The sequence below is a fragment of the Mytilus trossulus genome, chromosome 2 (assembly GCF_036588685.1).
Source record: "Mytilus trossulus isolate FHL-02 chromosome 2, PNRI_Mtr1.1.1.hap1, whole genome shotgun sequence".
NCBI lineage: Eukaryota > Metazoa > Mollusca > Bivalvia > Mytilida > Mytilidae > Mytilus > Mytilus trossulus.
In genome coordinates this window covers 94,601,249-94,612,807 of record NC_086374.1, presented here as the reverse complement: position 1 = coordinate 94,612,807, position 11,559 = coordinate 94,601,249, and the positions used below count along the sequence as shown (strand labels likewise).

The 11,559-nt window shown below is 33.5% G+C and overlaps 1 protein-coding gene across 1 annotated transcript; it reads left to right on the top strand.

Annotated features, from left to right (window-relative positions):
• Positions 1-515: 515 nt before the first annotated feature.
• On the top strand, positions 516-3,770 carry LOC134706115 (early activation antigen CD69-like). Its single transcript, XM_063564823.1, has 3 exons — positions 516-700; positions 2,989-3,089; positions 3,681-3,770. The coding sequence occupies exons 1-3, from the start codon at positions 535-537 to the stop codon at positions 3,768-3,770; spliced, it is 357 nt and encodes a 118-aa protein (XP_063420893.1). The 5' UTR covers positions 516-534.
• Positions 3,771-11,559: the final 7,789 nt, after the last annotated feature.

The window sequence follows — 11,559 nt, the reverse complement described above, 5'->3', positions numbered from 1 at the left end:
ATTAAACCTTATACCAAACTTACAGACCGTGTTGTATTTGACCAAAATCTGCATTGAATTGTCATGTTGAAATCTGTGCTGGTCATCTAATTTCCTGGGTACGTAAGCATTACATACAAATGTCGATTTAAATTTAACGGATACATTTCAGAAATTAACCAAATATTCGTTGGAAAAAAACCGTCAAAAAGTGTTATTTTCTGCAATATTTTTAGGATTTGCTTCTCATTTTACCAATTAAACTCAAAATGGGATATTCTTTCCTGATGCTTTCAGGCTTTAATACGCACTACGACTCATTGATCATTATGCAGCTTATATAAAAAATTACGAAGCAAGGCACATATTAATTCTTGCAGTGTATAAAAATATAAGTCACTTTGTCAGTAACTTATTGTATCAACTTATGTAATGAAAAAGGATGCTTTGATGGTTTTTTCATGACATAAAAATTTATAGAGGAAAAACAGAGAAAATTATTTTAAACGAACTTTTATTTGTCATTTCAGCGATAACTTGTTTTCAATAGTTACGATGCTGACAATTTTGTGCCCAGTACTGGCCTTGTGCACGATCTTCGTCAATGTAAAAGGAAAACATACATGTCTTGCACCCAAAGAGAAAACAATTATTAAAACCATTAGAAACAGTATGCAACAACTTAATTCTCAGATCACTGGATTAGAAGACAGCCTAAAACGTATGTATTGTTGTAACTGTTATAGTAACGTATATGGGTCCGCAGACGATGTTGGGGAACGTTTCCGGTTGTCTCAGTTAAATTTATAAATCATGGAATAGACACTCATGATCATTTATCTAATGCCACAGTTATTGAAAGACATGGTGAACGATTAACATATGAAACGATTGACCGATCATCTAAACGTTGTAAAGTATTGTAATTTAATTAACGTCAACGTTTAAATCTAATCATAATTAAAATTATATCTTGATTGCTCGCAATTTTATGTATAGATATATGGAGAAGTTTATCAATATTTGAATTGAATTAGATTGAGTTTTAACGTTATAGCAAAAACGTGTGTTTAAATACAATAACTTTTTGAGCCCCAGTCCCACTAGACCACGATCGCACCACGCTCAACGCAATCTTCAATTAATTTATTAGATCGTGGTGAGGTCGCAGTATAAGCGGCATGAACATTTTTATTTTCGTTGTTTTCATGATGACACTACGTCCTCATTATACTTCTACAAGGATCCCGCTAAGATTATATCACGTTCTCACCGCGCTCTTTCTACGATTGTCATGATCTTACTACGCTCGTCATGTTCTCACTACGATCATACCACGAGTTATCCGATTGCAACACGATCTTACCAAGCTTCTACAGCGATTATAGGACTTTTTTACCACTGTTTTACTATGTTCATATCGCGATCTTACTACGTTCATATCGCGATCTTACTATGTCCTCAACAAAAATGTTCCATATCAATACTGTTTCATTCCTTCTAAACGTAGATTTCGCAGAACCAATACAGTGGTGCCACCAACATATATTAGAACATGTGCGCATGGTGGTAGGGGTTGATGTAGAGGCAGGGGGAGCTCTGATAGTAACGAATCCTGGTCAAGCAGAGATGTCGGACAGACTACTCCGACCTAAATTACAACCTATTGCTGGTCCATTAAGCTTAAATGACGATATTATAATGAACGATATCAAAGATGACACAAATGTGTTAAAAATATATAGATTTGGTATGAGTGCCAAGGAGACAACTCTCCATCCATTAAAGGCCAAAATCAACACGGAGCCTTAGCTCACACCGAACAGCAAGCTATAAAGAGGCCTAAAATTACTAGTATAAAACAATTCAAACGGGAAAACCAACGGTCTAATCTATATAAAAACAAGCTACATGGTTGAGCAGTTAGAGAAAATGACCAAGAAGTTTAACTACATACAGACAATTAAAATCTGAAGAAATTTAATATATTTTATGTGAAAATGACAAAGAGAATGATGGTCGTAGTATGAACGTAGTCAGGTCACTATGAGGACGGCAAAGGCGTGCTAGAATTGTAGTATAATCTTGAACAGCGTTGTGGAAACGTGGCATAGTCGTAGTGGAAGCGTAGTTGGGTCGCGGTGAGAACGTGACGGTCGTAGTGAGGTCGTAATAACGTCGCTGTGAGATCGTAGCGCAGTTTCTCCGAATAGAAACACGCTATCGCTACGCTCTCGCTCCGATGGTACAGCCAGGACAGCACTCAGATTGTTTTAAAGATGTTCAAAGTTGGTAACACTCATCACGATATTGAAGACCTCACCACTACCATGATACGACCTTACTGCGATCTACACAATCGTACTACGTTCATCAAAATTTGCATTTTTTCTAGAGATCTTAGTGCGATTGTTGCCTAGAGGGAATGGGTTATTACTGCAAACTTTTAACACACAAGACATATTAGAGGGAGTGTTCGTGATATGTTATACACACTTATTTGAAAATGTTGATACCCCTTAAAAGTGGTTATATCTTTACAACGGATTATTTGTTTGTATCTGTATAACTACAAAAAAAATTGTTTGTATCTGTATAACTACAAAAAATTTTGTTTGTCGATAGCCATTATACTGATGAGAGAAACTTAAAAAAATCTTACTTGGTAGAAAATAAATAATACTATACTATGGCTTTGCAATAACAAGCTACTAACCTTTTTAAAATCTAAGATTGAGGAAACAATGTTAATCTGCAAGTTTTCGAAAGTATTCGATCTCGTGTAGAAATATTAAACTTGCTAAAGAATTTGCCGATTCGACAAAAATTGTTACAAGAATAATTTGCCATATAAGAATATGCAGAGAGGGTTCACGACAGTAACACTTCTTCAAATGTTTTGATTTCTAATGCCTTTCCATTTTTGAGATAAGGTAATGCATGTTCGTCTTATCAGAATTTTGTTAACTTAGCAGAAGCATCAGTTTTTACTTTATTTTTACCTCACAGTCACAGTCATAGAAACGAGTGGATGTCAGAAAGGATGGACGAGATATAGAAATCACTGCTATTACTTCGGCTTAAATAAACTTGACTGGTTTGAGGCACAGGTAATTATGATATTGTAAAGTAGAATATTTATCACAAAAACCTTCAGGCGATAGATAGCAAAGGAATATTCAAACTCTTAAGTTGAAAACTAATTGACAATGCATGCATGTCAAATAACAACATACGACGAAGAGACAAACAGTACCGAAAACGTAACTTCTGAATGAGCAACACGAATCCCACAAAAAAGGGGGTGATCCAAGGTGCGTCAGAGAGGTGCGCAGATCATTCGCCGTATGAATCATTAGGTCTTATTCAAAAAGTCTCGTGGAAAATGAGACGAGTTTGCAGTTACGACATCTGGGAAACAGATATTCCATAACGATCAAGCGACTTGCGATATCGTCCGTAATATTTCCAAAGTGGTAATTTCAACTTCACAATTTGAAACTCTTGGTTCAATAGCTCTCTTGTATACATAATGATTTGAGTAAAAGTTGCCATTGTCAAAATATTTTATCATCATATAACTAGATATAACACAAGATTTGGAATATTATACAAATACATTTTGTTTTTAATTAAAACCAATAAATTATTAATCTTGTCAATAATTGCAAATTAATTTGATTTTAATTTTTATTCTCAAGCGATATTGTTATAAACACGGAAGTACATTGGCGAAGATTGATGACGCTACTGAGAATGCATGGATATCTGCAAAAACAAACGGTATATAACTTTGTTTCAGCTAGCACCGCTACACTTGGAATATAAAAAAATATATTAATACAATGTAATTACGTATGTGTGTGTGCAACTATCTGGTATGTTATTTATAGTTATTTAGTACAAGTACTTTCTACTCTAGTCTTCGAACAATAGCGCACGGTTTGACTATATTTGAAAAAAAATTAAAAGCTATTAGTTTTGTTGAATACCTTTGAAAACTATATTGAAAACACATGGTTTAATGCTATTTCACCGATCGTCTAGTTTGAACATTTTTCTATATCAATACGATAAGTGATTGAGCTCTCGATTTTGGCATTTTAAAATTATTTTCAGTTTTGAAATTTCCTATAGTCGCCGTCAGCTGAAATTCGTAGCAACTATCGGTAAAAATAATATAAACTATCAATCGCGTTCACTCGAGATATAGTTTTTTTCATTCCATTCATAAATCGCGAAAAGAAAAACCTCTCCTGACATACCTTTTAAGTGATCGCACTGTAATAATCCTGACCTTCTCATTTTCCAGAATGTTTTCCATTGTAATTCCGCCATCTTCGTTTCTATGACGATCATTTGTTTACATGTGACATTCGTCACTTACTCAGTTTGCTGAAATGTTCTTTTGATTGATGTGATACGGTTTTCCGCGCTTTATGCTAATGTTATGGAAATGAACTCCACGGAAACACTTCCGGACAAAAACAATGGCGGATTCCACCATTCAAAATCGTCTTGGAAAATGTAAAGATCAGGATTATCACAGTGCAATCATTTAAGAGGTAGGTCAGTAGTGGTTTTTCTTTTCGCGATTGATAGTTTAGATTATTTTTACCGATAACCGCTACGAATTTCATCTGACGGCGACGATAGGAGTGGTTCAGTATATTTGTGATTACAATGTTTGTTGAAATTATAATTTCGAATAATAATGGTCCGATCATGGTCTTATAAGGGTTATTTACAATCAACAGTTTTAATTTAACGCAAATATAATATAAGCAAGCCAAAATAATACACATTATACATGATAATATAATGTGACAGATATTGTAATTATACATAAGATAGAAATACTAATGTATAAAATTGAGAACGGAAATGGCGAATGTGTCAAAGCGACAACAACCCGACCATAGAGCAGACAACAAACGAAGGTCACCAATGAGTCTTCAATGAAGCGAGAAACTCCCGCACCCGGAGGCGTCCTTAAACTGGCCCCTTAAAAAATATGTATACTAATTCAGTGATAATGGACGTCTTACTAAACTCCTTATTATACACAAGAAACTAAAATAAAAAATCACAAGACTAACAAAGGCCAGAGGTTCCTGACTTCGGACAGGCGTAAAATTGCGGCGGTGTTAAACATGTTGAAGAGATCTTTACATTCCCCCTATACATCCAGCCAATGTAGAAAAATAAACGCATAACAATACGCACATCAAAATTCAGTTCAAGAGAAGTCCAAGTCCGATGTCAGAAGATGTAACAAAAGAATATAAACAAAATAACAATAATACATAAATGACAACAGACTACTTGCAGTTAACTGACATGCCAGCCCTAGAATTAGAATCAATGATCGTTGACACAAGGTGTTATCAGTATCTGTAGAATTGTATATTTAACAGTTACCGGAAATAGACTGTAATATAAATGCTTATGATTTGTAGTAAAATATACTTTATTACGCACAAAACAAAGAAACAACTTCCCAAATACGCAAATACAGCCCGATAAATCGATAATCAGATTGTCCACATATTGTGATTGCGAAATAATAGCTGCTCGACACAATATGAAGGCTTTTTGAACTGTTTCGCTGCGCTCACTTGATCAAAAGCTACATATTGAGACTCACAGCTAATATTTGACTATATCAATATGCAGAAAACCTGATAATCGGTGCTCATATCCTTAAAAGTTAAAAGTCATTTTTTTCGATACATCGTCCACTGCTGTCTTTTGATAGTGAATGAAAGCTGCATACACTATATTTCCAGAATTAAAACTGCATGACGTACATCTTCTATGGCTTGGTGGTAGTGATCCTAAAGAAGGACAGTGGATATGGATGGCAGATTTTTCTCCCTTCACTTATGTCAACTGGAATAAAGGGACTGGAGAACCTAATGGCGGAACATCGGAAAATTGTCTCAATATGTTAAATTACCAAACGTATAAGGGAACCTGGAATGATTCTCTATGCGACAACAAGAAGGTTTACCTGTGCAAAAAGAATTTGGTAATTTAAGATTTGATTTAAGCATTTCTTAGGTTGAAAGTTTACTCTATGTTTTTTTAAAGTATTTACGTATGAAGAAAATAACAGAATATTCGCATTTGAAAGAAATATTTAAAAATAACACAAACCAAACACAGTACGAGCAATCAAATTCATTCCTTCGTGAACAGATGTATTAATCAAATTTTTTTTATTTCAGAGATGTGACTGCAATTGAAAAATGACATCAAACTAAATTAAAAAAATAAAATAAATTAAAGAACGTTCAGTCTTGAAATTATTGACAAAATTCTTTCAATGTTGGTGCGAAGGCTTACTATGTGGTCGTATTCAGTGTAAATGCCACTGATATTTATAGGTTTCATAACGAGTGAGAATTAGATATCGCTTGATATCAACTCGAGTTATTTAATTTCAATATAATAATAAACGAGCCTGTGGCGAGTTTGTTATTACTATTTAAATTAAATAAAGAGAGTTGATATCAAACGATATCTAATTCTCCCGAGTTGTGAAACCTATTTCTCTTATGGTAAACATGCTTTTTGTGCTTAATAAAAAAAATCCGCGAAACGTCGACCCAGTCGCTTGAACATAACTGCATTGTGACGTCATATGTCCTGTTCGTCGTCAATCTTCAACATAAGACTTTTTTAAACATTTTGTACGCTTCAGAATGTAATAATATTTGAATAAGAATATATAAAAAGATGAAAAGTGTGCGTATTTTCTATATTATTGAAGAAATCGCTTATCTCCGTTGCAATGGAGGAAATGTACATCATTGTGACCTTTAACTGTCAACAATGACCTAAAGAATAGCCAATGAAAATGCCGCAATATCGTTTCAGGAGGTTTCGTTGGCCAATCAAATTAACGCATTTTTCGTATCACTTTTTCGTATCACACTCCGGACAGTGTGATACGAGAATTATCTATTCATGCGAGAAATAGATAACAGGCCCCAACCATAAGAGAAGTAAGGTTTCAATTGAAAGAGGTATTTCATGTGAATTAATTGAAAATTGTTATAATCATCACACTTAAAGACATACACATTATCCCAACAGCATTAAATGATATGCGTCAAGATCTCAAAGATTTCTAAAGACTCCCCACAGTCCTTTTAGTGATATAAGAAGCAGTTTTGCGTTCGTCAGGCATATATACATATAGCTAGCACTCCTTAAAATTATAGAAAAATATGTCCTTACAATATCAATGAAAGAGAGTGTATTAAATGTCAAAAATATACAGAAGATATTCGTAGTGGAGAAGTAAAAATAGGCATCGATGTTTAAAAGAGGACAGTGACGTGGACAAAAAGAGAAACGACCAACAACATCCACAAAATGTCATGCACACAGAAAGCCAAAGACTGTCAACCAATTTCGCCGAGATGATAAAAATATAACATATGGAGTCAAAATTGATCGAGCTTTTGATTGTGCCATTTAATTAGGGACTTTCCTTTTTGAATATTCGTCGGAGTTCAGTATTTTTGTGATTTACTTTTTTTTTTATAACTGTCAATTTTCTGTTGATTGTCACTCTCAATTGTTAGCTATACGTATATAGCAGATTTGCTTGTATCTATGGCGTGTTTCTTTAATTTCATGTCAATGGTAAAAAATGATTAACAAAATCACAAACAAACAAATAATATTCATTTTGAGTAATCCAGGAATAAAACAGAACGCGAAGTTTCTTTTCTGTTTTCTTGGAAACTTGTGCATAAGCTCTGCATAAAAAAATAAAGAACAATTTTGCATGGAAATGTGCATAAATGTTATCCATGGGGTTGTCGATCAACCAAACATGTTAAAAAAAGTAAGTAAGCCTCGACTTATAATGTCGGGTTCGATGAACTTGTTAGAAGCATGACGGTTATAGTATATTATAAATTGTTTCCCCACAAATCATGTTCCAATTGTCGAAACAATTTTATTTTATTAAAAAAAGTGAAACTTGTTTGTTGAATCCGTCTTTAAACATAGTAAGAATCCCTCCAAATGATTTAATGATCATATTATTTATAGATTTTTATAAGGAGATGAGTATTTGTTGTATCTATACACTTTGCTGTACCAAGTCAGGAATATGACAGTTGTTGTACATTCGTTTGATGTGTTTTGTCTTTTGATTTTGCTATTTGATTAGAGATTTTCCGTGTTAAATTTCCCTCGGAGTTCAGTATTTTTGTGATTTTATTTTTCATGTAAACACTTACAAATATTTGGAATTATAAAACAATCAATGAACACATCTGATTTACACTGACTCTAAGTCGTAGATTTTTTGTTTTGAATTTTGAATCTGATTGTTTAGTAGGACTCTAAGGTAATTTGGGAGGGTTGAGTAAATGAAGATTAAAATCTTTCTCTTGGATTGAAACATAAAACACACTTGTGACCTCTATGTGATATATCACATAAAGGTAAATGTTCGGACTAATCTCACATTGCATACCTTATTTCTTTATCGAGCAATTTTTTAATGTGATTTGAAGGACTTGATATCTTCCACAGAAGCAACTTATCTGTCATGTAATTAAAAATAGATGTTAATTTTGTCATTGTCAACTGTTTTAAAGTATTGTAACATTCGGAAGGAGTATTTACTTATTCTTGTCCTCGTTTTGTCCACATTCTGTGGAATCCATTTTTATTGATGAAAATTACATATATCCAAATTTGGGTTTCAGGTTCCTGGCATTTTGTTCAAAGTAATGTCTTAAGTGAAATAAATACGCATCGAATTACTGAAATATATTCATTCCATTGGCTGAAATAACCTGATATTCAAGTTAAATGAAAAATGATAATTTCACATGTGAAATACAAAGGTGTTGTTTATAAATGTGTATATTTTTGAAACTGTTGATTGTCCATTATATGTCGATTGCCATTTGTTGATTGTCTCCATATCTCCTTGGTTAATATGTTACAAAATATTTAAAAAGTATAGAAACTCATAGTCGGCCTTTGTTTTTGAGGAGGAGACTTTCAGGTTTACGTAAATCCTTTCTTACTAGTTGCTAGTAAATAAAGAACATTTTCCGAGAGTGATACCGAGGCACTTTCTGTAACAAGGTTTTTTACAACTTCCAGGCGTTATAACAATATCGATTTGTACATATGATCGGTTCTAAGTTTGTAAATAATCATCTTCATCTTTTTTTATTTATAAAAAAAAGACAGAGAAAAAAATGTACAGATATATTTTACTATAGTTAATTCATAACGAATCATTTCTAGATTCTCATATTTTAATGTTCTAAAATATCTCATTGAGTTTAAATCAACAAAATTGAATTTGCAGTGGAACTTAAATTTATACTACAACGTCCCGGATATCTAGACTATATCTCTAAAAAGTATTATATATATATATACAACTCGTCTAAACATCAACCCAACAATGTTAGATCTGTAAATTTGCTTTCGCAAATTTTTGGTTCTTCCCTCGCCGGGATTCGAACCCATGCTACTGTGATATCGTGACACCAAATCGCCTGCACTGCAGCCGTCCCGCTAGACCACACGACCACCTGGGCTCTCAAAAAAAGAGCTTTCGGTGAGCTTTCGGTGGGCATGTGTTACCTTTCCACGTCAGTTTTAATCTAGCGGCGTACTACAGTACATGATATATAAGACATGAAGATGTTATTGTTACAGATCAGCTAAATTATCTATAGTAAAGGATCCTGCAAATTAATGTAAGATACAGTCACAGAAAATAATTATATTCATAAGTACGTCTGAGTCAGTGACAACCTTACAACAGATTTATCCATCGGATCGCCTTCAATGATGGTGATATAGTTGTCACTGACTCAGACGTACTTATAAATATATTTTTTTTTCTGTGACTATATGTTACATTAATTTGTAGGATCTTTTAGTATAGATAATTGAGCTATTCTGTAACAATAACATCTCCATGCGTTATGTATCGTGTACTGTAGTACGACGCTAGATTAAAACTGACGAGGAAAGGTAACACACGGAAACCGAAAGCTTTATTATGTGGAGCCCGGGTGGTCGTGTGGTCTAACGGGACGACAGTAGCATGCGTTCGAATCCCGATAGGAAAAACAAAAAAAATACGAAAGCAAATTTACAGATCTAACATTGATGGGTTGATGTTTAGAGTAGTTGTAAACGAGTCTAAATTGAAAACTACGTTCAAACCTATGATTGCGTTGGATAAAACTGCATTTTTAAACGTGTGCATGTAATTCAAATTTCGTTGTAGAAGGGCCTAAAAGCAGCACAAACAAAATTTACCAAAAGCCCAGAAAAGTGAAAAAGTATATTTAAACAAAACGCATTTGACTAACAGGTCGAACAACTGATGTTCTTTAACACTGCTGACTGCCATTGGCGATAGCCAAATAAAATTGATCACAAGATGTAACAAAATGGATCTTAATATATATTTAATACTAAACAGAAAAAAAATAACTTGTGGCACGATGTTATGCCACAAACATACGGTGTCAATATTATTTTAGTACACCAGATCCGGATTTCGAAAATAAATGTCTCTTCAGTGATGTTAGGGATCGAAACGGTATTTGGAAGGCCATATAAAATGTACCCTCTTTTTAAGATAGACTCTTGAATTTTAATAGTCAGTATAGGATGACCGGATCATATAAACCGGAGTGAAAATTTGATACAAGCCCAAACGAAAACATATAAACGAGTCTAAATTGAAAACTACGTTCAAACCTATGATTGCATTGGATAAAAACCGCAATTTTTATACGTGTGCATGTAATACAAATTTCGTTGTAGACCCAGCAGGCACTCAACGTTGTTTCAACGTTGAAACAAGGTTGTTTCTCAACGTTGAAACAATGTCAAATTTATGTTTGATTTTGAAAATTGGAATTAACGTTGACATTTCAACGTTGAATTTCAACATCCATTCAACGTTGATTCAAGGTTGAATAGTAGTTGAAAGTATATTAATGAAAATGTATTATTAAGCTGCATACACATTTTTACCTGCTCTTCAAATTTTTGCTGTTGTTAGATGGTAGGCAGCCTGAGTGTACATTTTTTTTTAATGTGTTTTTCTCTCACCAAGATACATATAAACCAAATAGATAAGCTAAATGGGAAACATCTAAATAAATACATCAACTGTTACTGAAACAACATCCCCGACACCACAGAAAGGAAAAAAGATGTTGAATATATATAGTTCTAAATAATTCTCACAAGTTGAAAGTAGGTTTTTTTTAACGACCAACAAATGTTAAGCCCTTCTTAAAAGAAGTATATCCCAAGAATCATGAAGACATAATAAAATCCAACTTGTGTTCAGGATGATAGCAATACTTATTACAACAAGAAGTTGCTGCATGACTGCTAACCACTCACGGGCAGACAAATCATCACAAAAACCAAAGGTCCTTGATTATATATATACAAATATGTTTTATATAAATATAAATATACCCTCACACCAATAATTGGTATTAACCATTAAATGAATACATACTCAGGAACAATATCAAATTAAGTAATACAATCATA